Genomic DNA, 26,932 nt, shown 5'->3' on the forward strand with positions numbered 1-26,932 from the left:
CATGTATTTACCTGGAGGTAATGATTGTTTAAACGTGTGGGAACTCAGATCATGCTACTACACAACTAATGAGGAAAAATAGGGAGGGGCTATATATTTAAACACTGGAGTTAGTTCCCATGCTTTCCAAGTTAATAAATACTGTGCTGAACAGGACTCTGAATACTGTACCACAATAGTGGATCAGGAAAAACACTAAATTCAGCACTGGTAGCTTAAAAAATTCATCAGCTATAAATAGTTAATAGTAAGGTTATAAATAAAACAGAAAGAAACTTCCACATGGGAAAAATATATTAAAAACAAAGATTCCAAGACTTACCAAGCGGGAAAGCGCCGGCAGACAGGCACATGAACAAAACACACAAACACACACACAGAATTACGAGCTTTCGCAACTGGCAGTTGCTTCGTCAGGAAAGAGGGAAGGAGAGGGAAAAATGAAAGGATGTGGGTTTTAAGGGAGAGGGTAAGGAGTCATTCCAATCCCGGGAGCGGAAAGACTTCCCTTACGGGAAAAAAAGGACAGGTGTACACTCGCGCGCGCGCGCGCGCGCGCGCGCGCGCACACACACACACACACACACACACACACACACACACACACACATCCATCCGCACATTCACAGACACAAGCAGACATATTGAGATCGACAGGAAGTGCAAAATGGCTAAGCAGGGATGGCTAGAGGACAAATGTATGGATGTAGAAGCTTATCTCACTAGGGGTAAGATAGATACTGCCTACAGGAAAATTAAAGAGACCTTTGGAGAGAAGAGGACCACTTGTATGAATATCAAGAACTCAGATGGCAACCCAGTTCTAAGCAAAGAAGGGAAGGCAGAAAGGTGGAAGGAGTATATAGAGGGTTTATACAAGGGCGATGTACTTGAGGACAATATTATGGAAATGAAAGAGGATGTAGATGAAGACGAAATGGGAGATAAGATACTGCGTGAAGAGTTTGACAGAGCACTGAAAGACCTGAGTCGAAACAAGGCCCCAGGAGTAGACAAGATTCCATTAGAACTACTGACGGCCTTAGGAGAGCCAGTCATGACAAAACTCTACCATCTGGTGAGCAAGATGTATGAGAAGAATATAATAATTCCAATCCCAAAGAAAGCAGGTGCTGACAGATGTGAAAATTACCGAACTATCAGTTTAATAAGTCACAGCTGCAAAATACTAACTAGAATTCTTTACAGACGAATGGAAAAACTGGTAGATGCGGACCTCGGGGAGGATCAGTTTGGATTCCGTAGAAATGTTGGAACCCGTGAGGCAATACTGACCTTACGACTTATCTTAGAAGAAAGATTAAGAAAAGGCAAACTTACATTTCTAGCATTTGTAGACTTAGAGAAAGCTTTTGACAATATTGACTGCAATACTCTCTTTCAAATTCTGAAGGTGGCAGGGGTGAAATACAGGGAGTGATAGGCTATTTACAATTTGTACAGAAACCAGATGGCAGTTATAAGAGTAGAGAGGCATGAAAGGGAAGCAGTGGTTGGGAAAGGAGTGAGACAGGGTTGTAACCTCTCCCCGATGTTATTCAATCTGTATATTGAGCAAGCAGTAAAGGAAACAAAAGAAAAATTCAGAGTAGGTATTAAAATTCATGGAGAAGTAAAAACTTTGAGGTTCGCCGATGGCAATGTAATTCTGTCAGAGACAGCAAAGGACTTGGAAGAGCAGTTGAATGGAATGGACAGTGTCTTGAAAGGAAGGTAAAAGATGAACACCAACAAAAGCAAAACGAGGATAATGGAATATAGTCAAATTAAATCGGGTGATGCTGAGGGAATTAGATTAGGAAATGAGACACTTAAAGTAGTTAAGGAGTTTTGCTGTTTAGGAAGTAAAATAACTGATGATGGTCGAAGTAGAAAGGATATAAAATGTAGACTGGCAATGGCCAGGAAAGCGTTTCTGAAGAAGAGAAATTTGTTAACATCGAATATAGATTGAAGTGTGAGGAAGTCGTTTCTGAAAGTATTTGTATGGAGTGTAGCCATATATGGAAGTGAAACATGGACTATAACTAGTTTGGACAAGGAGAGAATAGAAGCTTTCGAAATGTGGCGCTACAGAAGAATACTGAAGATAAGGTGGATAGATCACGTAACTAATGAGGAGGTATTGAATAGAATTTCGGAGAAGACGAGTTTGTGGCACAACTTGACAAGAAGAAGTGATCGATTAGTAGGACATGTTAGGAGACATCAAGGGATCACCAATTTAGTACTGGAGGGCAGCGTGGAGGGTAAAAACCTTAGAGGGAGACCGAGAGATGAGTACACTAAGCAGATTCAGAAGGATGTAGGCTGCAGTAGGTACTGGGAGATGAAGAAGCTTGCACAGGATAGAGTAGCATGGAGAGCTGCATCAAACCAGTCTCAGAACTGAAGACAACAACAGCAACAACTGTAAAATACTCTAATCGACCATTACAAAAGGAAAACTTGTGTGCTACCCCTGTGGTGTTAAGAACTGGTTCAGAAGAATTTTGTGTATTAATTATACTGTGCTCTGGTCAATATCTTCCACCAGAACGTAACAACATTAATCTTCCTGGTGTAGAATGATGTTTACATTCTATACTTTTTCTACTTGCTGGGTTTTTTAATTGTAATTTGGAGTCATGGTAGATTTCTATAAATTAAGAATAAATTTTTGCTGCATACTGAAGATATTAATTGTGCAACTCATAAATAATTGTTTTTTTTCTTTTCTATTCAATACTTCAGTTTTATTTTTTCAATTAAATAGATGACAAGGGTAAATCTTTCAATGTAAAAATCACAAATTTCTTTAATGTTTTATTGTTCACCGATTCATTCTTACACACATACATACATAATACACCATGTAATTTCAGAGTGTGTGTACCTCATGAAGGCTCAAACATAAGAGAACATTGAAATATGCCATGTTAGGTGACAGACACAATGGAGTCATAGGCTGGCAACATTGAAAAGTGGGAGCTTCATGCGATCACAAGTTGTTGTGTGAACTATGGTGACGGCCGATTCAGCATTTTCGGCTGTTGCAATGAAGAGTCCGCTGTTAGCATGCAATGTTGCTTGCACACTAGACATGAAACAGAAAACCATTTATGCAGTATACAATATTGTATCATACCACTAAAAAAAAGTATATAAATTTGCATAAAATCTTTTGAATAAATATTTAATTACTTTAATGTTGTCTTACCTGTATTCGTGTAAGTGGGAAGTACAATACAGTCCAAGTTTCATTATCTTGCCATGCTACATGCTCTAAAAACAATAATCCCAGTGTAGGCAAAGACAATTATGAAATATTATTATACAAGAAACAAACAAGAAAACCATCCAAATAAAATTGAATATGCAGAAAATAGTTCCGGCAGAAGTGATAATGCTTAGATGGCCAGTGAAATCAATGATTAATTCCTGGCAGTGGCATCAAGCACTGCATCTACCAATAAACAACCAAATATAGATGCATTAAATTTACTTTGGCATGCTACACAAATGAATATCAAACAATAGTTTCAAAATTACGACTCCTAAGGAGATAACAAAATTCATCAATTCTCAAAATAGTAATAATTCTGCTGGCTATGATGGGGTTTCTAGCAGAATATTAAAATATTGTGCTGACTTGATAAGATTAGCATTAAGCTGTCTTTGTAATCAATCAGTGTCTCAGGGCATACTTCCTGGCAGACTTAAACATTCTGTGTATTCTTGGAGCCTTTCACAGTGGCATGCCTTAGTAAAATCTTCTCAGTTTTCAAGCTGTCATCAGGAGTAAGGAAACCACTGACTGCCAGTGCTCCACCTACACAATCATGACAGCAGCATCTGGAACCTTCCAGGGAGGGCCAAAGTAACACATGAGTGGAAGGCAAGTTGAGAAGCTCATATCAGCTACAGCCAGCCTAGGGCTGAAGTGATGATTGGTGATGATGCATGAGCGATTGAATTCTCAAGCTCTCTCTGTTTACTGAGTCACACTTCCACAGCACAAATTCCCTGGAACAGAGAGAGTAGTTTGGCCTACGTACACGCTGTCACGTTAACAGGAGCACACCATACATACTGGGCACTCAAAGACCTACATAGCCTTTAATGAACATAACATACCCTGTTGGAAGCAGACGAGAACACTAGACTCAGTCCCTGCGCCTGCAGCAACATCTAATCTTGCTGGTTGTTAGCCCATAGTACAGAAGGAATGCAGTTAGCTTGGCCTCTTCTACCAAGTCATGAGCCATCCTTCATTGGTGGCACCTGAAAGTGTTAGAAATATCTCCCTTCAGACTGCAGATAATCATCAAGGCACAGTGTACTAACATTTTCAGGACCACATTCTTGTGAACAGGATGTGACAGTGACAGTTTCCAATATGGCACCTGATATCATCCAGTGCTGTGGCACGCCTAGAGCTGCTACAAACCGCCCAACTCGCCTTCCTGCACATGCACCTTTTTGGCCCTCTCTGGAAAGTTGCAAACCCTGCTGTTGTGCCTATTACTGTGCCAGTCCTGGGAACCAGTTTTTTTTCCACAAGACAATAGCAGATACAGCTACCAAAAGCTCGACTGAAAAACCAATAAAATTTTGGCAGCCAGGGACTGTGTGTGTGTGTGTGTGTGTGTGTGTGTGTGTGTGTGTGTGTGTGTGTTGCATTTGCATAAGCCTGTGTGTATGATGAAGGGCTGTTTTGGGCAAAAGTTTTGTTTGGCATTGTTTTGTTACGCCTACCTGGAACTCAGCATTTTGGCTATATGGTGAGAAGCAACTATCCTTTTCATAATATTTTCGTTGCTCCATTGTGGATTTTCAATTATTTGATTTTAAAATTTTATTAAATGTACTATGGCAACACCCATCTACAAAACTGGAGATACGTATACCACTCTAAGTACAGACCTGTGTCAGTCCTTCCACTCTTTTAAAAGTTTTTGAAATCTGAGCAGAAAACAAAGGAAGTAGGTTACAGTACACTTGTTCGCCCACTGCTTGAATACTGCTCAGCAGTGTGGGATCCGTACCAGATAGGGTTGATAAAAGAGATAGAGAAGATCCAACAGATAGCAGCACGGTTCATTACAGGATCATTTGGTAATCGCGAAAGCATTATGGAGATGATAGATACACTCCAGTGGAAGACTCTGAAGGAGTGACGCTCAGTAGCTCAGTACGGGCTTTTGTTAGTTTCGGAAACATACCTTCACCGAAGAGTCAAGCAGTATATTGCTCCCTCCCACGTACATCTCGTGAAGAGACCATGAGGATAAAATCAGAGAGATTAGAGCCCACACAGAAGCATACCAACAATCCTTCTTTCCACGAAGAATACGAGACTGGAATAGAAGGGAGAACCGATAGAGGTACTCAGGGTACCCTCCGCCACACACCATCAGGTGGCTTGAGGAGTATGGATGTAGATGTAGAACTTGTTAACTGCCTCTCAGTTTGGCTTTCTGCAAAGAAAGCAATGCAAGACCTCACAAACAACAGCTCAGCAGAACTAAACATAAAAAATGATACTGTTGGAATATTTTGTAACCTTGTCAAAGCCTATGATTCCATGGACCACAGACTTCTAGTTGCAAAGTGTCACGATATTAATAGCATCCCTGTTGAACAGATGAAACTTCTTTGCCAGAATGCGTCACAGACATGGAACAAACCTCAGAGTGGGGGAATGTAAAATATGACATCTCATGTTTATTCTAACCTATACAATTGACCTTTTAATAACACTGAAGTTATTGAATTGTCTTGTAATCTTTGTTGATGAAACAAGTACACAGACCACAGTTCTAAACTCAAACTTAGTAGATGTGGCATACAAGGAACCCCTTGGGTGTGAGGTCGCAAAAGGCCAATGATATTTACGGTATTCGACACACCACATATTGTCTGCCATGCAACAGCAATGTTGGCTGCTATTGGCAACAGGGGGCGGGACTGGAGGTATCCAATGGTGAGCACAACATGAGGCTGCGAAGGGTAGTTGGACTGCTTAGTCAACGAGTAACTCGCAACAGTCTACAGTCTTAGTGGTGTTGATACAATGTCGAGCAATGGCAATGATAGACAGAGCAAACATTGCACTGTATCTACAACATCAGTTGCTGAAGTTGACATTTCATCAGAAAGGAACCAAAGGAATTTCACACAGTGAGAAAGAAGTGACAGATGAAATATTAGTGCTCTTGCATGATGAGTCAGTGGAATGTGTGCTGTCTTATACAGGGTGTTACAAAAAGGTGCAGCTAAACTTTCAGGAAACATTCCTCACACATAAAGAAAGAAAATATGTTATGTGGACATGTGTCCAGAAACGCTTACTTTCCATGTTAGAGCTCATTTTATTACTTCTCTTCAAGTCACATTTATCATGGAATGGAAACACACAGCAACATAACGTACCAGCGTGACTTCAAACGCTTTGTTACAGGAAATGTTCAAAATGTCCTCCAATAGCGAGGATACATGGATCCACCCTTCGTCGCATAGAATCCCTCATGCGCTGAAGCAGCCCTGGAGAATGGCATATTGTATCACAGCCGTCCACAATATGAGCACGAAGAGTCTCTACATTTGGTACCAGGGTTGCGTAGACAAGAGCTTTCAAATGCCCCCATAAATGAAAGTCAAGAGGGTTGAGGTCAGGAGAGTGTGGAGGCCATGGAATTGGTCCGCCTCTACCAATCCATCGGTCACCGAATCTGTTGTTGCGAAGCATACGAACACTTCGACTGAAATGTGCAGGAGCTCCATTGTGAATGAACCACATGTTGTGTCGTACTCATAAAGGTACATGTTCTAGCAGGACAGGTAGAGTAACCCGTATGAAATCATGATAACGTGTTCCATTCAGCATAGGTGGAAGAACATGGGGCCCAATCAAGACATCACCAACAATGCCTGCCCAAACGTTCACAGAAAATCTGTGTTGATGGCATGATTGCACAATTGCGTGCGGATTCTCGTCAGCCCACACATGTTGATTGTGAAAATTTACAATTTGATCACGTTAGAATGAAGCCTCATCCATAAAGAGAACATTTGCACTGAAAAGAGGATTGACACATTGTTGGATGAACCATTCGCAGAAGTGTACCTGTGGAGGCCAATCAGCTGCTGATAGTGCCTGCACACGCTGTACATGGTACGGAAACAACTGGTTCTCCCTTAGCACTCTCCATACAGTGACATGGTCAACATTACCTTTTACAGCAGCAACTTCTCTGATGCTGACATTAGGGTTATCATCAACTGCACGAAGAATTGCCTCGTCCATTGCAGGTGTCCTCATCATTCTAGGTCTTCCCCAGTCACGAGTCATAGGCTGGAATGTTCCGTGCTCCCTAAGACGCCAATCAATTGCTTCGTACATCTTCCTGTCAGAACACCTTCACTCTGGAAATCTGTCTCGATACAAACGTACTGCGCCACGGCTATTGCCTCGTGCTAATCCATACATCAAATGGGCATCTGCCAACTCCGCATTTGCAAACATTGCACTGACTGCAAAACCACGTTCGTGATGAATACAAACCTGTTGATGCTACGTACTGATGTGCTTGATGCTAGTGCTGTAGAGCAATGAGTCGCATGTCAACACAAGCACCGAAGTCAACATTACCAATTGGGCCAACTGGCGGTGAATCGAGGAAGTACAGTACATACTGACGAAACTAAAATGAGCTCTAACATGGATATTAAGCATTTCCGGACACATGTCCACATAACATATTTTCTTTGTTTGTGTGTGAGGAATGTTTCCTGAAAGTTTGGTCGTACCTTTTTGTAACACCCTGTATGCTTGAATGGGCGGGCAATGTAAATGAGTGGTACAGTGATGACAAAATGTGCTTAACAAGTGAAAGTGATATTGAAACAGGTGTTGAGCCATGTAGTTCATCGTTCTTGTTGGGCAAGGAGCCACAAATCCCACCTCCAGTGGAACACAGTAAAGGGCAATCATTGTCGAAGGAGCGGGTACTAAACAAAATTACATACAGGGAAGATCATCTGCAGCATAGTAAAAAAACAATTATGAACAGATTTTGAACAAGGCTACAGCAATATGAATGTGTAGCACATAATGAAAACTACAGATATTTAACAGAGGACTTACTTGGTATAAAAACTGCTTTTCGTGCATTGCAAGGATGCTCAGTATAATTTACAGGATGTCCATGATAGTGACCTAGTTTGTTATGCACATCAAATCATGCAAGACACAGATTAAAGTGATTTCAAGGGACACAGTGGATGGTTGCATAACTTCAAACATTGATACAGAATTTGAAGATGTAAGATAAATAAATGTATAATAAAGCATCAACTTGATGATGCATAGCAAACTACAGAACCAGCCTGACAATTTGTAGATGAGATAAACAAACCTGTCCAATTGTTCAGGAAGAACATCTACATCTACATTTATACTCCGCAAGCCACACAACGGTGTGTGGCAGAGGGCACTTTACGTTCCACTGTCATTACCTCCCTTTCCTGTTCCAGTCGCGTATGGTTCGCTGGAAGAACGACTGCCGGAAAGCCTTCATGCGCACTCGCATCTCTCTAATTTTACATTCCTGATCTCCTCGGGAGTTATAAGTAGGGGGAAGCAATATATAAGATACCTCATCCAGAAGAAATTTGTTTTCATCTCCAACCAGTCAGCATTTGAAGAGGAAATGAAAATGAAAGAAGTCCTGGAGATTAGAGGTGCCAAGAGAGTTGTATCAAGATCAACTAACATCAGTGCCTTAATGAATTCATATACAGTTATGATGTCTTAATTTGGATGGCAAATTGGCTGGAAAATTATTTACTGTGTTGCGAGAAGTTGGAGTTGCTCTGCCCACTATGATTCTCTCTCGTGTGCTTGATCTTGCAAGTGCAGAAAGTGAGAAAATGTGCACAAGAGTACTACAACTATGATACGGGTACTGCTTTTTCCCAACAGTTGGTCAAAAAACTTACTTTTACTCAATTCCTGGTCTGCATACAAATGATACTACTTTAGAGAAAACTATCCCTCTTGCAAAATGTGTGACATTGCACTTCATACCACCTGGAATCACTGGACAAATTCAGCATCTGAACATTTGTTTCTTTCTATGTCTGTAAACCATATGATCATATTATCTGCAGCTATGCCTTAAAGGACAGCCAGTTTTGTTATAAGTTCCATGACAGACTGTTTCACATTTAGTTGCATGCCATCACATTTCATCAGTTCTCATCAGCCTGTTACACCAATATGATTCTCCATATGCATTCTTTAAGAGTGGATGTCCTGCATGGTCTGTAACTCCAAAGAAGTTCACTTTCAATCTTGAGGGTGCAAACCTTTGTGATCATTGTGGTGCATCAATTTTCATTTGGTGTTCATGGTGCAAGCTAACGGTTTATTTCAAACATTTCCTACATGTCAACTATGTCCATTTTGTGAAGTGTAATACATACATCCCATAGAAAGTTGAACTTTGCACCTCTTGGGCACTCATTTTCTGTTGCCCTCCTGATGCACAAGGTGAGTCATTAGCAGCTAATATTTTTCCTTACATAACTGTTACAAATAAGCCTTACTAAAGATTGAACTTGCGACATTACACTTAAGTGATTCCTTGTTAGATGAGAGGTGAACATGTTTACAGTTAACATGCTTACAATTAGCCATTTAATTCTTAATCCCAGAAATACTATCTTGCAATTTGAAACAAGCGAAATTGTTATGTTAGCACCAGAATTAGCTCTATTCATGAAAATATCCTAAACGAAACACCCACAGTGAAATTCTTTGTCGGACTATTGGGTACTGCATTAAAATGGAGTCAACACGTGTAAACTAATCAAGCAGCTTGGTTTAGCATGTTCTTCCCTTAAAAGCATCTCTCATTGAATTGAAGACAAGAGTTCTATATTATTTTGCATGTTTTCATTCTCACTTACGTTATAAGATCATCTTCTGGGGCAGTGCACCAAAGTAAATGAAGTGTTTATTCAGCAGCAGGAAGCAGTAAAAATAATGTGTAACATAGGTAATCATACATTTTGCAGAGACAGTTATAAGGATCTTTGAATTCTTACACTCATGTCCCAGTACATTTACTCCTTAATGGTTTATGTCAATTGACAATAAAAATCAGTTTCAGATGAACTGTGATCTACTCAATCAAATATGAAGCAAGAGATTTGGAATCCTTGATAATTCAAAAGGAATTAAAAACACATGTCATTAACTGCTCTTGTTACAAATCACCTGAATATCTAGATTTGAGGATTGAAAAGCTCTGTTAACTGAATGAGAAGTAGCTGTGTTCACCATAAAACTGCAAGACAAGTAGTGATGTACGAAGTGCATTCAAGTTATAAGGCCTCCGATTTTTTTTCTCCAGACTGGAAAGAGATAGAAACTGCGCATTGTTTTAAAATGAGGCCGCGTTCATTGTCAATACATCCCAGAGATGGCAGCATCGTACGGCAGATGGAATTTTACCGCCAGTGACGAGAATGAGAACTGTTTTAAATACTTAAAATGGCGACGTTTTCCTTACTTGAACAGTGTGCAGTCATTCGTTTTCTGAATTTGCGTGGTGTGAAATCAATTGAAATACATCGACAGTTGAAGGAGACATGTGGTGATGGAGTTATGGATGTGTCGAAAGTGCGTTCGTGGGTGTGACAGTTTAATGAAGGCAGAACATCGTGTGACAACAAACCGAAACAACCTCGGGCTCGCACAAGCTGGTCTGATGACACGATCGAGAAAGTGGAGTGAATTGTTTTAGGGGATCGCCGAATGACTGTTGAACAGATCGCCTCCAGAGTTGGCATTTCTGTGGGTTCTGTGCACACAATCTTCTAAAAATTAATTTTTCTAACATTAATTTGTTGTAATATTGGTTAACTGTTTGTCCAGGAGGCACAATTCTGGATTGATTTCTGCTTGCTCCAACAAATTGGCTGCCACATTTTTCCGTGTTTCTCGCTGTTGTAGTGTGAGATTATTTGAGACAATTTTATCACAAATCTTTCTCATACCAAGATCTTCAGTTATTATTAGATGAACTGTTTCTCAATTAATGTTTGGTTCTTCTGCAATCATTTTTACAGATAATATTCGATCAGATCGTACGAGTTCACGCACCCTGGCCAAGTTGCCATCCGTACGTGAGGTTGACGGTCGTCCACTGCGGTCTTCATCTTCAACATTCGTTCTGCCTTCACTAAACATTTTATGTCAACGAAAAACTTGAGCTCTTGACATAACACACTCTTCAAAAGCCTGCTGAGGCTTACCGTAAGTTTTCATCACGTTTTGACCCAATTTAACGCAAAAAGAAATGGCATACCATTGTGCAATATTATGAGGTTCCATTTCCATGACGAGAGACACAAACATGTGTTAACTTATTACAGCACAACTCATGACTGAGCAGCTGCATCGATGTGCCACATGGACTAGAAGCAGCTTACAGATGAAGGTCAAAGATATTGTGAAGGCTGCAGGGTTGCCACATCTTGCAAAGAAAATCAGTCTCATTACCTCATATGCTGGTGGCAACAGAATCATCTGCGATCAGATTCAAATGGTGGTTCTCTGAATTTTTTCCTTGAGAAGAAAGTTGCCTTTCCTCCAGGGATTCCCATTTGAGTTTCCGAAGTACCTATGAAAACTTAAGTGGTGATAAAACACAATAGTAAAAAAATCTAGCAGTCTGCCTCTGAATTTCTTCAGTGTCTTTCTTTAATCTGAGCTGGTGGGGACAGCAAACACCCAAGCAGTATTCAAGAAGGGATTGCAATAGTGTTCTATATGCAGTCTCCTTTACAGATGCAACACACTTTCCTAAAACTCCCCCAATAAACTGAAGTTGACCATCAGAAAGCACCGGTTTGACAAAAAACACATGACAACAGAAAAAATGTGAATCATTAAATATTAAACCCAATTACGGAGCCCACCCAGAAAAATTTCAACACATAATGTGATGCCCACAATCTGCAAAAAAATTTTAACTCAGTACAGTGAACAGCTTGTGGATAATGTTGTAGATTAAACATGTAATGAAAACAGTTAAAATAAGATTATGATGAGTCATCTGACAAAACTTTCATCTCAACGAAAACTGCCCACCTTTCAGGCTTTTTCACTGAAGTTTATCCTTTTTTCATCCCCAAAGTCAAGGAGACCAAAGTTGCAATCATACTCTACCACAAGCATCTAATCGAGTGCATAGGAAGCGGAAGTTCTGAAAAATGTTGGTAGGTGCCGCCACAACTAACTTCTGCCGTCAAATAAATGTAGCACTACACAGGCACATAGATAAATACTGGTGCCAAAACCTCTGTGTCAGTAAATAAATTAAGAAAAAAGGTAGAAGACGACCTTTTTTCTCTGCCCCGAGTTTCGACAACTGCATTTTCAAACATTATCCAATGAAGTAAATAGAAATTCCTTATTGTTGTACTTCGAATGTAGCAGCCTTTCAAATATTTGTAGCAACAAAAATAAATTTCTTTACACAAAAATATCAACAATGCATAAAGCTTTAGGATTGTTGCACGAGTTGATACGCTGGGGCTCATTAAGATTTCACGTAGCGACACCTATTGATCTGTGGAATTTTGTGAAGTGCTTGTTGGTGTTAGTGAACCACAATGAAGAACTTTCATTATACTACCAAATTCGAGGGGGGGGAGTTATTTCTTTTAAGGAACAAAGTTCTAATCGTGCTGCAGGTCTGCGATACGGGATTGACGAGAGCAACATCAGACGATGGCACCTGCAGAGAGACAAATTATTTGAATGTTCAAGTAGCAGGAAAGCATTTAGCGGGACAAAGTGTGGCCAATATCATGCAGTAGAAGTGATTTTAAATGAATTTGTTAAGGAACAGCGTCTGGAATTCCTGCCTGTGACTGACGAAATTTTAAAAATTAAGGCACATGAAATTGCTAGAGAGCAAAAAGTCGAAAATTTTAAGGCTAGTCGCAGCTGGATTGATGTGTTTATGAAGTGCTGGGGTTTTTCACTTCGGAGGCGAATTTTAGTTGCACAGAAGCTGCCGAAAAATTATGAAGAAAAACTTGTGGAATTTCAGTGCTTCATGATTAGGCGGTACACAGAAAAGCAATACCTTCTTGGTCAGGTGCTGACCAAACTCCAGTATATTTTGACACACCAAACGAAAGAAAGACATAAGTGTTCTTACATCAGCAGCGAAAAACAGCAGATGTCCATCATGTGTTGCTTGCACAGCAGATGGACATAAATTACCCCCATTCATAGTTTTCAAGCAAAAGACTTTACCGAAATCGGAAGCGTTTCCAAAAACTGTAATTGTAAAAGCAAACGAAACTGGGTGGTTTTCGGAGGACATGGTGCTGGAATGGATGAGGCATGTGTGGAATCGTCGTCCTGGCGCAATGCTTGGTTTACGCAGTCTGTTGGTATTAGATGCATATGCAGACCATACAACACCTGCAGTAAAACGAAAATTAGGGGAAAGCAAAACGGACTTGGCAGTAATTCAAGGCGGAATGCCATCAATTCTGCAACCACTTGACGTCTACATCTACATCTACATCTACATCCATACTCCGCAAGCCACCTGATGGTGTGTGGCGGAGGGTACCCTGAGTACCTCTATCGGTTCTCCCTTCTATTCCAGCCTCGTATTGTTTGTGGAAAGAAGGATTGTCTGTATGCTTCTGTGTGGGCTCTAATCTCTCTGATTTTATCCTCATGGTCTCTTCGCGAGATATACGTAGGAGGGAGCAATATACTGCTTGACTCTTCGGTGAAAGTATGTTCTCGAAACTTTAACAAAAGCCTGTACCGAGCTACTGAGCGTCTCTCCAGCAGAGTCTTACACTGGACTTTATCTATCATCTCCATAACACTTTCGCGATTACTAAATGATCCTATAACGAAGAGCGCTGCTCTCCGTTGGATCTTCTCTATCTCTTCTATCAACCCCATCTGGTACGGATTCCACACTGTTGAGCAGTATTCAAGCAGTGGGCGAACAAGCGTACTGTAACCTACTTCCTTTGTTTTCGGATTGCATTTCCTTAGGATTCTTCCAATGAATCTCAGTCTGGCATCTGCTTTACCGACGATCAACTTAATATGATCATTCCATTTTAAATCACTCCGAATGCGTACTCCCAGATAATTTATGGAATTAACTGCTTCCAGTTGCTGACCTGCTATTTTGTAGCTAAATGATAAGGGACCTATCTTTCTAGGTATTCGCAGCACATTACACTTGTCTACATTGAGATTCAATTGCCATTCCCTGCACCATGCGTCAATTCGCTGCACATCCTCCTGCATTTCAGTATAATTTTTCATTGTTGCAACCTCTCGATACACCACAGCATCATCTGCAAAAAGCCTCAGTGAACTTCCGATGTCATCCACCAGGTCGTTTATGTATATTGTGAATAGCAACGGTCCTATGACACTCCCCTGCGGCACACCTGAAATCACTCTTACTTCGGAAGACTTCTCTCCATTGAGAATGACATGCTGTGTTCTGTTATCTAGGAACTCCTCAATCCAATCACACAGTTTGTCTGATAGTCCATATGTTCTTACTTTGTTCATTAAACGACTGTGGGGAATCGTATCGAACACCTTGCGGAAGTCAAGAAACACGGCATCTACCTGTGAACCCGTGTCTATGGCCCTCTGAGTCTCGTGGACGAATAGCGCGAGCTGGGTTTCACATGACCGTCTCTTTCGAAACCCATGCTGATTCCTACAGAGTAGATTTCTAGTCTCCAGAAAAGTCATTATACTCAAACATAATATGTGTTCCAAAATTCTACAACTGATCGACGTTAGAGATATAGGTCTAGACCTACAGTACACCGCTGCAAGAAGGGGGGCAAGTTCCTTCACGTACTCTGTGTAAAATCGAACTGGCATCCCATCAGGTCCAGCGGCCTTTCCTCTTTTGAGCGATTTTAATTGTTTCTCTATCCCTCTGTCATCTGTGCGACAATCTAGAGAAGGAACTACAGTGCAGTCTTCCTCTGTGAAACAGCTTTGGAAGAAGACATTTAGTATTTAGGCCTTTAGTCTGTCATCCTCTGTTTCTGTAGCATTTTGGTCACAGAGTGTCTGGACATTTTGTTTTGATCCACCTACCGCTTTGACATAGGACCAAAATTTCTTAGGATTATCTGCCAAGTCAGTACATAGAACTTCACTTTCGAATTTATTGAACGCCTCTCGCATAGCCCTCCTCACACTACATTTCGCTTCGCGTAATTTTTGTTTGTCTGAAAGGCTTTGGCTATGTTTATGTTTGCTGTGAAGTACCCTTTGCTTCCGCAGCAGTTTTCTAACTTGGTTGTTGTACCACGGTGGCTCTTTTCCATCTCTTACGATCTTGCTTGGCACATACTCATCTAACGCATATTGTACGATGGTTTTGAAATTTGTCCACTGATCCTCAACACTAACTGTACTTGAGACAAAACTTTTGTGTTGAGCTGTCAGGTACTCTGTAATCCGCTTTTTGTCACTTTTGCTGAACAGAAAAATCTTCCTACCTTTTTTAATATTTCTATTTAAGGCTGATATCATCGATGCAATAACCGCTTTACGATCGCTGATTCCCTGTTCTGCATTAACTGATTCAAATATTTCGGGTCTGTTTGTCACCAGAAGGTCTAATATGTTATCGCCACGAGTCGGTTCTCTGTTTAACTGCTCAAGGTAGTTTTCAGATAAAGCACTTAAAAAAATTTCACTGGATTGTTTTTCCCTGCCACCCATTATGAACGTTTGAGTCTCCCAGTCTATATTCGGCAAATTAAAATCTCCACCCAGAACTATAACATGGTGGGGAAATCTACTCGAAATATTTTCCAAATTATTCTTCAGGTGCTCAGTCACAACAGCTGCTCAGCCCAGGGGCCCATGGAGACATCCAATTACCATGTCTGAGCCTGCTTTAACTGTGACCTTCACCCAAATCATTTCACAATTCAGTTCTCCGTCAATTTCCTTCGACACTATTGCACTTCTTATCGCTATGAGCACGCCTCCCCCTTCACTGTCCAGCCTATCTCTGCGGTATACATTCCAATCTGAGTTTAGGATTTCATTACTGTTTACGTCTGGTTTCAGCCAACTTTCTGTCCCTAGTACTATATGGGCGTTGTGACCGTTTATTAATGAGAGCAGTTCTGGGACCTTTCTATAGACGCTCCTGCAGTTTACTATTAGCACATTAATATTGTCATTCCCTGTTGCATTTTGCCTACTCCTACCTTGCCGCGTCTCAGGAGGCGTCTTGTCGGGCCTAGGGAGGGAATTCTCTTACCTAAAACCTAACGTCTGTTTGAATAAACCATTTAAGGACAAGCTTAAACGCATATACACAGACTGGCTTTGGAAAAGCGACAGACAACTGTCACTAAAGGAACGCGTAAAACGAGCAAGTTTGTCGCAAATGTGCCAATGGATTTATGATGCATGGAAGTGTGTTCCAAATCAGACTGTGCAACAAGCATTTAAAAAATGTTCGATGGTATGGAGGACGACGCTCTGTATGAAGAAATGAGCAACAAAGAATCGAGTGATAGTGATTCAGAATCATGACTGATATTTTAAACATTTTGTATAAGATGTATTGCAAACCTAATAAAATTTTGTTTTAAATTTCAGAGTTTAATTTCTATTTCATTCTTATTTTATAAGTGTTGCTACTCTGCATTGCAGAGGTTAGAAAAGCGTGGAGAGCTGCATAAAACCAGTCTACGAACTGAAGACAACAACACTCTCTATTTATTTGAAGTCATCATTAAAAATCTACTATGAAAATCCGACTGGCAAGACTGGGATGTGTGTCAGTATGGCCAACTCTACGTTCTGAATTTTTTCCTACCTGTGGCAAGAGATGGTTGCTAATAGGAAGTTTTATGAATCTTGAATCACATCCAGTGTTCTCTTCACCATAAGAATAATACGAATGTAAACATTATGCCATGTATTCTTTCGTGTTTGCTGCTATCTCATTTAAATCCTGTCTGCCTAATAAACTAGGAAACTAGAGTGAGACAACAGCAAACGCGGAAGTCATGTTTATATTCATATTATTCTTATGCTGAATAGTGATACAGTCAGAAATGAAGCACGGCAACTGACTCGATTTTTAAATCTAAGATGACTAATTTCTGTGCAGAATGTAATGTACTAAAGAGGCGTCTGCAAATATTTTCAAACGGAGAAAAATTTTCACTAAACTCTCGTTCGGAACACCTTCTATCATATGCAGTCTATTATTTGGTTCTTGTTGATCATTATAAAAGAAATAAGCAGTGTAAGTAGCAACAAATAGCAGTCTCTTGACATTGTTCCACTACTGAGACAATTCCTATTTTCTTTTTTATTATTATTATTGTAAGTGGCGGTAGCGCGCACAAAAGCAAGCCATGCTGGGAGCGGCAACAGGTCGTAAACACTCATTATCAGAATGCGACAAACGATGTATGGCAGTACAATAATGCATTTTCAGCTTAGAGTGACTTAAACATCTATAACAAAGAGAACGGCACATATCAGGTCAAAGCAAAATAAGCAATCGATTCGAACCAGACGAAGCACGTCAAAAAGGAAGGATACCCGTATAAATACGGACGGAGTGCCTGAGACATAGCAATGGCTACCTGGTAAAGCTTAACTGCTAAGTTTACGACTGGAACCAAACTACTGTAGCTGTATCTTCATCCATTCGTCCTGAACTTTTGTCTCCTGTTACAGTGGACCAACTTTGTTTCGATTTGGAGGTGCGGTCTAAAACTTTTCTCTCCCCTTGAATTTCGAGTCTCAAATTTCAGGTGCGATCCCTCCCCCCCTCGACTTCGAGTCACATTTATCAGATGCGGCTTTGATTTAAGTGCGGCTTAGATTCGAGTAAATATGGTATTTATCTCATTGCATGTCACACAGAGAACATCAAATTTTACAAAATGTAAATTGCCAGAGTGGAAACTAAATGCAAAAGGTTGTGAGGGAGGTTCATGAAAGATTGTACTTGTATTGTGATATGTGTATTTTTATATCCTGACATTGTGGTAGAGGCATCTTCCATGCAAAAGCACTGTCTTTTTTGACCATACAAATAACATTTCATCGCTTCTTTTTGCCTGTGGTATCAGACGCCTCTCACTCATGGCAGTGGCAACACCACTGGAGAAAATAGGCAAGTGCAAAGAAACAAAATTATTCTGCTTAATTTTATTGTACATTTATTAACCTCACCTGACATCCTGCAAACTAGTTATTTATAATAAGGGAAGTTACTGTTGTTCATTACCACTTGCAGAGTGGCTTCGTAGTAACTTTTTACAGGAACCTCTACAGGAAAAACATATTCCTTATCCAACTTCCATAACTCGGGCATGTTTATAACACTAACCTCTGCTACTGCTATACCATAATCTTAAAGTTGGAAGCAGGTCGTGAGTTAAAACTATCTTGTTAAAGCAAGTATGGTATAAAGCAACAGAGTGGTGTTACCCTATGAGAGGAATTTTGTTATGTTGACCGTGTTGTACCTAACGGAGGTGGCTTATCACAAATGAAAGTCAAAATTACGTAAATATTTGATCAGTAACAAACAAAATTTAACAGTTTAACTGATAAAGAAAACGGTCACCAGCCTAACTAGGCAAGAGAATAATTAACATTCTCGTTCAAGAAAATAGTTATTAATAACTTTAATAGATAAACACAACCTATACTTTGTCACACACTAGTACAGTGAACTCTAACACATACATGTGTTTACAGTAAGATTGAAACCAACAGGTAGAGCAGCTCAAACTATTTGCAAAATTATAACAGATACCGAAACGCACTATTATTTTCAGGGCTTACACAAACTGAATGGTCTTTATAATGTTATTATTACTATTCACTACAGAATCATTAATTGGACATAGGTTAAGACTCTCTCAGTTAAATACTTTACTATTTAAAATGAAAGTTAATTGAAATCCACTAACAGGTTGCTTCTCACTATCATTTGAATAAAGAAATAATGTTTTTCATAATTAGTGGTTTTCCCATTACTTGTTACCTAGCAGTAACATAATAGACAGATTGTGGATCCTGTTATACTATTCATATGCACTTCTAATACACAAGAGAGACAAACACTTAGCAAACATGAGTATATAACGTTTCATACTACAGTTTTCCACTCTTACTACATTGAAAGACAAAATTAACATATATGTAAGATACTGACTGTGATTTACTACAGGCAGTAATGAGATCATTTACAAAACAAAACTTTATAAGCCTCAGTCTTAAGAACTTTTAATGTGAAGTTGGCAACAATACATTAATAAGCAGTTTTACTAGGAAAATTATTTTTGGCATGCATCATTACCTTTAATTTTCATTTAACTATGTTCAAGAGGCATAAATTAGCAAAACAATGGGCTTCAATGTTTTTTCGGTAAGGACACTTGGAAATCACTTTCGTTCAAACGGAGAGGAACCTGAGAGGTGTTATGATAAGGAGAAAAATCAAGGTAGGTACATGTGGTGGCAACTGCAAGTCGGTAGGCAGATTTTGAAGACAGAATTGCTGTACTCTGGTGTTTCTTGATGGCGATGATGAATACCAATTCCAGAGTCGTTCCAGCTATTTATCCATCCATCCGAGGCATTGGAAAGTAGCAGAAAAAGCCTCTCTCGGAACCAGCACAGTATGCAACATTTACATGGCAGTGCACAGTTTTGCAGCTCGTCCCCGACTCGTAGCTCGTCCCCGACTGACTCTTGTTCCACCTTTTCTACATGGGCCAACCACAATTTCTGCGCACTACACAGTTTCGTACCCGAAGGGAACCACTACTCCTTTTACATACAAACTTACTAAGAACCCTAAGTGAGGATCAGCAGTTTACATAACAGCAAACAAATACAATGAATAATACAGAACATTTGCACATATTGACATTTCTACCAAAAATTATTCACACAAAATTACAATTATATACAGTAAGTTTTGTTCCCTCCAAATGGGACAAAGAATTTAAATGACAGATACACTACATTGCATAGAATCATATCATGACATCGAAGTTCTTACAATGAAAGGAGTATACAATTTTATGTTATTGATTCAAACAAACACATTACAGAAGCTCAATGATGTAACATTAAATAAAACACAAGCAAACTAAATCAGTACAGCATTAGAGCTATGGTGTTACATGATGACCAATAAGCTAGGCCTGCATAGGAGTGGGGTTCAAGTCCCTGCCGGACTGCCCAGATTTAGATTCTCAACTGTTCCTATCAGTCATTTAAGACTAATGCTGGGCCATTCCTCGAAAATGATTCAGCTGATTTTCTTTGCCATCCCCGAGCAATTTGATTACATGTTCTGTTCGATAATTAACTTGCCAATGGCGAGTAGTTAAGCTATGATCTGTAATGGCTTTATGGCTGGTACTACAAATAACACGGTGTGAACAGTTTTGCAAGTAACAGCATTTACTTCTGCTATTCCTGCTTAGTATTTACAACACACATCTATTAAATAATGATGGAGAGATTTATTAGGAGATCAGTAATGCCATTCAGAATGACAGTAGGTGGCCGGGAATTTAATGTTGTCACCATACTCAGAAAATAACTGAATTGCTCGGGTGAACACAACAGTAAGTGCCAATGTTGTGAGTTACAGGATAATTGAACAGTAGAATATTATACATCAGGAAAAAGTTCTCATTCACTCAACAGAAGTCAGGGTGACACTTCATGGTAAATGCCAACAGCTGTCTGCCATGGGAACATAATGGCAAGTGACAGGTAAAAGGACTGGTGCTAAAAAGGATCCGTCTACGTCTTCCAAGAGTTACAAGAAAATGAAGAAGACATACTTAGTGATCCTGATGTCTCTGACTAGGATCCTGAGTACATACCCAATGAGTCAGAGGTCTGTAAATTTGCAAATCTGCTACACTTAGTATGTTTCACAAACATGATGAGAAGTGCATGTACACCCATTATATACCGGAAATGCATGAAATATTAGGTTACCACTGACTGTCTGCTCTTCAAGGCTTTATGATGTGTGTGTGCATATTTTTTCATTTATATTTGTACAAATAATAATACACTCCAAGAAAAAAATTAATGATGCAACAAGAAGGAATTAACAGAATGGGGCAGAAATCGGCAGATGTGATGTACATGTACAGACAAACATACATTTATAATTTCAGAGAAAATGGATGATTTACTCAAGAGAAAGAGCTTCACAAATTGAGCAAGTCAATAACATGTTGGTCCACCTTTCGTCCTTATGCAAGCAGTTCTTCAGCTGGGGACTGATTTACAGAGATGTTGGATATCCTCCTCAGGGAGATCACTGGAGGGCCCTGTCCATAATGAGGTGGTTGTCTATGAGATAATTAGTAATCGAATAACCAGTTGGGTGGGATCTGATGCAGCTACACTGTTTAATGCTTCGAGTGGGTTGTAATTGTGCGGTAACACCTGTCCGTGGCAACAGTGAGATGTAATGAAAGTTTATTTCATTATTGTTTTATTAGACAGTGCTTTAGCTTATATGATGTAAGTTTGTTCCACCACTGATTAATTAAACTAAGATTAAAATGCGATTTTGCTCATACATGATTACCTTGCTAATATAAAGACAGCTATTCATTACATGCATAGAAAGCATAGCATGTGCCCAATCTTGTTATGAAGAATGTCAATAAACTCTTTTCACACTTGCAAAAAAACTTGCCTTGTCAAGTTATGTAATTCAACAATATTGTGAAACTCCTTAACAGAGCCTCTGTGTATCGTGTAGATCGGTCATAAACTAAGCCATTCACTTAATGCCCATGGAACTGTGATAACCATGATGACAATGTTAAAATGTCCGCAGCTCGTGGTCTCGCGGTAGCGTTCTCGCTTCCCGAGCACGGGGTCCCGGGTTCGATTCCCGGCGGGGTCAGGGATTTTTCACCTGCCTCGTGATGACTGGGTGTTTGTGTCGTCTTCATCATCATCATCAATCATCCCCATTACGGTCGGAGGAAGGCAATGGCAAACCACCTCCACTAGGACCTTGCCTAGTATGGCGGCGCGGGTCTCCCGCGTCGCTCCCCTACGCTCGGTAAACGGAGTATGGGACTCATCATCATCATCAATGTTAAAATTGTGGCCCACTCCAAAGGAATGTAAAAGGATTTATGAATACTTGATCTATCCTTTTATAAGTCGACTACAATGCACTATTATAGAAACCAGCTGCTGTTTCCATGTTCTATCATCGTCCTCTCATTCCCCTCAGCAAGTGTGTGGCTCGCCTCTTGAAATTTTTGAAAAAATAATTTGACAACACTTGTTTGAGGCTTTACTGCCTTCATGTTCTCTCTCTGCCTCACAATTTAATGCTTATTGTACACATGGAATATACGATACTTTTGTTCAGGACCTCCTCCTCTCATCTTTACCAAAGCATGTGACACCTAACATTCCCAGACGTGATCTACACATTACAACCCTTTCATTTTTTTCCATTTTAGTATGTCTCGGCCATACAGACTTCCAGTGCAATCATCTCATCAACTCCTGTGGTCCATGGAATTTATGCACAAACTTCTCTGATTCTTTGGTTCTTACCTGAAATTTCTTGTGCTTGAAATCTAGTACTAGCTGATGCTCTCCCACCAAATCTAAACCTAGTAATATAGGCACATTTACTAAATTTTCCACTGCCAAAAAAACTTTGAGTGAAGGTAACATTACCTTAAGAAAACTCTACCATGGTCTCCTACTGCACTGGCTTACTTTTGAGTCTAGTTATAGCAAAAATGTCCACTCTTGACACCGGCAGTGTGGGATAACTTCCCTCTTGATTGATTTCATTAAACAATGCGTGATTTATCATCCCTGCCTCACAAGCAGAATCCAAAATAAAATCCACTGTTTTCTGGCCAGTCTGTCCACTAACGACAGGCTTAACCAATAACCCCAACCCAATGCCATCAGGTTCTTCACATAATTACTCTCTAAGCATCCTTTCTTCCTGTAGTTTGAACTTTCTCACATATTTGGACCCTCGGTTAATACTACCCATTGGTCCCACACTTTTCCCATTCAGTACTGCCCCATTGCTCATTGGCAGGTTTACATTAGCATCCTCTTGGTTGTTGTTTATCAGTCTAGGATTACTTGTACCTTCTTTCTTTCTATTCTGGTCCTGCATTCACGCCTGGACCTCACTACAATGGGTGATTAGGCCCAGTAGGCCCCTGTAGCTATTTTGGTTTAATTTCTATTACCCTGCCTAATACCCTGGGATTTAAACGCACACATTGGAAGAGAAAGACAAGGCTGCAAAAGTGTGCTTGGACCAGAGGGTTGGGGCTGTCGAAATGAGGAAGGTGAAAGACTATTGGAGTTCTGTCAAAGGAATGGCTTGCTGGTTGGGAACTCTTGGTTCAGGAAAAGGGAGAGCCACAAGATTACCTGGTACAGTCTTAAGAGAAAGTCGATAGTTGACTACTTCCTGTCTGACAGTGAGATGAATAGGAACATCACTGACATTAAGGTAATACCATCAGAGGCTGTAGTGATTCTTGAATTTATGTGTAAATTCTAGAATCACTCAGCCTTCTACCATCTCTAACATACAATATTCTAGATACGAGTGTGGGATGGTAAAATCCTACCTACTGCACATCATATGTTTGTGTGTGCAGGTTTAAAATCAGTCGCAGGAAGAAAGTAGACGCAGTGGTTGAACGGCACTGACAAGTACTTGTCAGGCAATCCATAGAGGTTTAGTGTGTGTGTGTAACCATGGAGTTTTTATGCCACTCTGTGCTCATTATGTCACTGACTATTGTTATGCGACACAAGAACAGTTGAGAAAGTAGTCTTGTAGACTCTTGACTCAGCCTTGGTAGAGGTAAGATGTATTTTTGGATTCATTTTGAGAAAGTCATGGTTAGATAAGCCAATTTTCTTTTAACTGTAAATCATTTTGCTTCTAATGTTTGATGGTATGAGGTATGTACATAAAGTTGCAAATGTACGTTGGAAGCGTGAATTACATTGTGCATGAAAGTCAAATACATCGTTAACTGATGAAAAGGAAAGTTCATGTCTACTCATTTTATAAGTAGAAAGTGGCTTAAAAGTTCCTGTACCTAGCTCTATTCAATGGAGAAGACGTCAAGAGATTTTCCAGCAGCCGACTATCCTGTAAAGAAGAGGTGCTGCAAAATTCCAAGTCAGTCACCTTGTAAAGAAGTGGAATGTGGTTTGGGCAAATAAATCAGTATAACCCACACACACACTTTAAGATGTCACAAAATGTTAGAATGTGGCGACCTGTGTGAAAGGTCTGAAAAAACATGAATTTTCAGTCAAAAATGAGAAAAGAAGCTGTTGCATGTTGCCATAGCAACCGAACATAATATGAAACGGGATTTACTCCGAGACACTGGAATATGTTCAAATATCTAATGGAGCAAAATTCGAATGAAAAATGGTGAAGACATGAAAAATTTGCAATTATAAAACAGCAAAGAAGATTTCAATGTATTTGACTATGAAGAAATATGCATAGAACGCTTCAACCAAGAAGATCCAGTGCGGGGAGTATACAGCTCTCACACACGTCGTGGGGACGCAGACGTGGAAACCAATGTACATCCGATGCCACCAGCACCAGCTGCTGTTCACCAGTGCTGACCTGCCTCCACATCTGCTCACCTACTCTATGAGAATTCTATGCCGGGTTAGTGTGAAACAAAACTTCATTACTTTAGTATGAAGTGGTACAAGATACTGTCGAGTGAACTTTTATTGTGTCATTATCATATTTTAAGTTAGTTTTAAATGCTTACTAGAGCTAAAGCATATAAAAGTATGGAGAATATACAAGTTGGGGACACTTAAGAACTGGCCATGAAAGTTAGCTCAAAGTCTTAAGTTAAATACATTAGATTCACAATTAAATACCCAGAATGAAGCTTTAAATGCTCAGGGAAACACTAAATATTCAAATAACAAATTTGGGTTTGTTAAGTCCCAAGGTCGACTCTCAAAGTGAAGAATAGTAGTCTGCGCAAGGGTATGGGCACTTTGAAGACTGAGTTGGATGCAATAAGTACTGAAGTAGAGAATTTAAAAGCAGATCTAAGAAATGAGTTGAAAAACTCTTTGACTACTCATATAAATCATATGTTTACCGACCTTCGTCAGAAACAGAATGATACCTTTCAGGATTTGTCAAAAAGGTTAGACCTTAGCATTGAGAACAAATGTAATAATGTAGAATCCAAACTTATTGAGAAGTTAGGCTCTTTTGAAAACGTGTACAATATTAAGTATAATTATGTAACACGTGGGTTGTATACTTTGCAAGAGAGTGTAGATAAGCAGATTGAGTTAACGCCAAGTGTTCAGTCGCAAATTACAGGTGTCAGTACACGGGTGGCCAATGTAGAAAGAAATTTCAAAGAGAAAGTAATTAACTCTGATATTAAAAATGCAATTAGTTTGGAGAAACAATTTGGGGAAATTATAGATCGAAAAGTTACTGAGAGAATAACGTCCGGGAACGTTTTGCCTTTTCCTTCTTCTGAACTCACTAATGCCAGGAAGGGTATAGAGAACTGTAGACAAAGTAGATGACAAAATAGAAAAAAGGGTAACTTCACCTAATGTTGTGACTGATTGACTGTGACTGTGACTGTGACTGATTGACAATGGGGCGCTAATTCAGGGTTATCTAGACAGTTCCCTAAATTTAGGCCGGATGGAAATGTACACCCGATCCATTTCTTAAAAAGATTTAATCACGCTTTACCAAAAAATTGGGAAGATTCCAAGAAGATTGAATTTGCTGTGGGGTACCTTTTAGGGGAAGCCTTAGAATGGAGTACAGTAAATATTGAGAATTTTTCTTCTTGGAAGGACTTTCAAAAGAAATTTAAAGAAAATTACTGGTCTGCCAGTGCACAAGAAAAGTTAATATCAGATCCCTGGGACCCGGGCAGAGTCATCTATCCCCCAGTGACATTAACATTCTGAGTTAACAGGCGAAGTGACTACCGTCAGATCCCAAGTTGTTTTCAGTGTTTCTACCAAATAGTTTTCCTGCACCAAATTCCTTTAAATTCTGAAACTATCCTATAATCTTATTGCTTAAAAAAACTGAATATGATCATAAAATAGAGAACAACTTAGAGAACTTACGATAATCACAGAAGAAAAAAAATGTGATGTCTAGACAAAATAAATTGAATAGAGCATTATATTTGTGGAAAATATAATATAATGTGACTAGCTGAACAACTGCTACACCGTAGTGTATAGATTTTCTATTTTGTATAGAGTATTTTATGCCTTTTATGAAATGTGATCTAGATGGGAGGGGTTGTATAAATTTTGAAAGGGGTGGGTATTGTAGCTAAAAGCTTGATTTACAAGAACAGATAAATCATAACATGAAACACACATCACACCTTTCAAACAACCCTCCAACCAAGTGTGCCTGATTCTTCTTCAATTTGCATTTGCATAGGGTGGCTAGGATTTCCTTCGGGGACCTCGAGGGTGAAAGTGGAACAAGTCCATTCTGTATGAGACAATTTAACACCAAACCACCTCCGGCATCTCATTCGAGTACCTGAGAAGTAGGGATCCTCAGGAAGGGGGGTGGGGAGGTTTTCCTGTCTTTGGGGCTATCTTTTCTCTCTTCTTCGATCCTAGCAACCACATCTATTTCTTCCTTTTATACTCCTTATCTTGAGAACCTGTCTATCTTTTCCCTCTTTCCATATTCATAAACTTCTATCGCCGAAGTCCTTCCTTATTTCCATGCTTACGAAA

At 39.7% G+C, this 26,932-nt stretch overlaps 1 protein-coding gene across 2 annotated transcripts in view; it reads right to left on the minus strand.

Moving 5' to 3' along the window:
- Positions 1–2,822: 2,822 nt before the first annotated feature.
- The window catches only part of LOC126284063 (uncharacterized), a 42,082-nt gene continuing 17,972 nt past the window's right edge, over positions 2,823–26,932 (minus strand). For both annotated transcript variants that reach the window (XM_049982661.1, XM_049982662.1), the window contains exons 4-5: positions 3,221–3,285; positions 2,823–3,097 (exon numbers count right to left, since the gene is read on the minus strand). In XM_049982661.1, coding sequence (XP_049838618.1) covers positions 3,074–3,097; positions 3,221–3,285 — 89 coding nt within the window. In that variant the 3' untranslated portion in view covers positions 2,823–3,073. The remainder of the gene's footprint in view (positions 3,098–3,220; positions 3,286–26,932) is intronic.

This window comes from Schistocerca gregaria, chromosome 8, assembly GCF_023897955.1.
Source record: "Schistocerca gregaria isolate iqSchGreg1 chromosome 8, iqSchGreg1.2, whole genome shotgun sequence".
Taxonomy (NCBI): domain Eukaryota; kingdom Metazoa; phylum Arthropoda; class Insecta; order Orthoptera; family Acrididae; genus Schistocerca; species Schistocerca gregaria.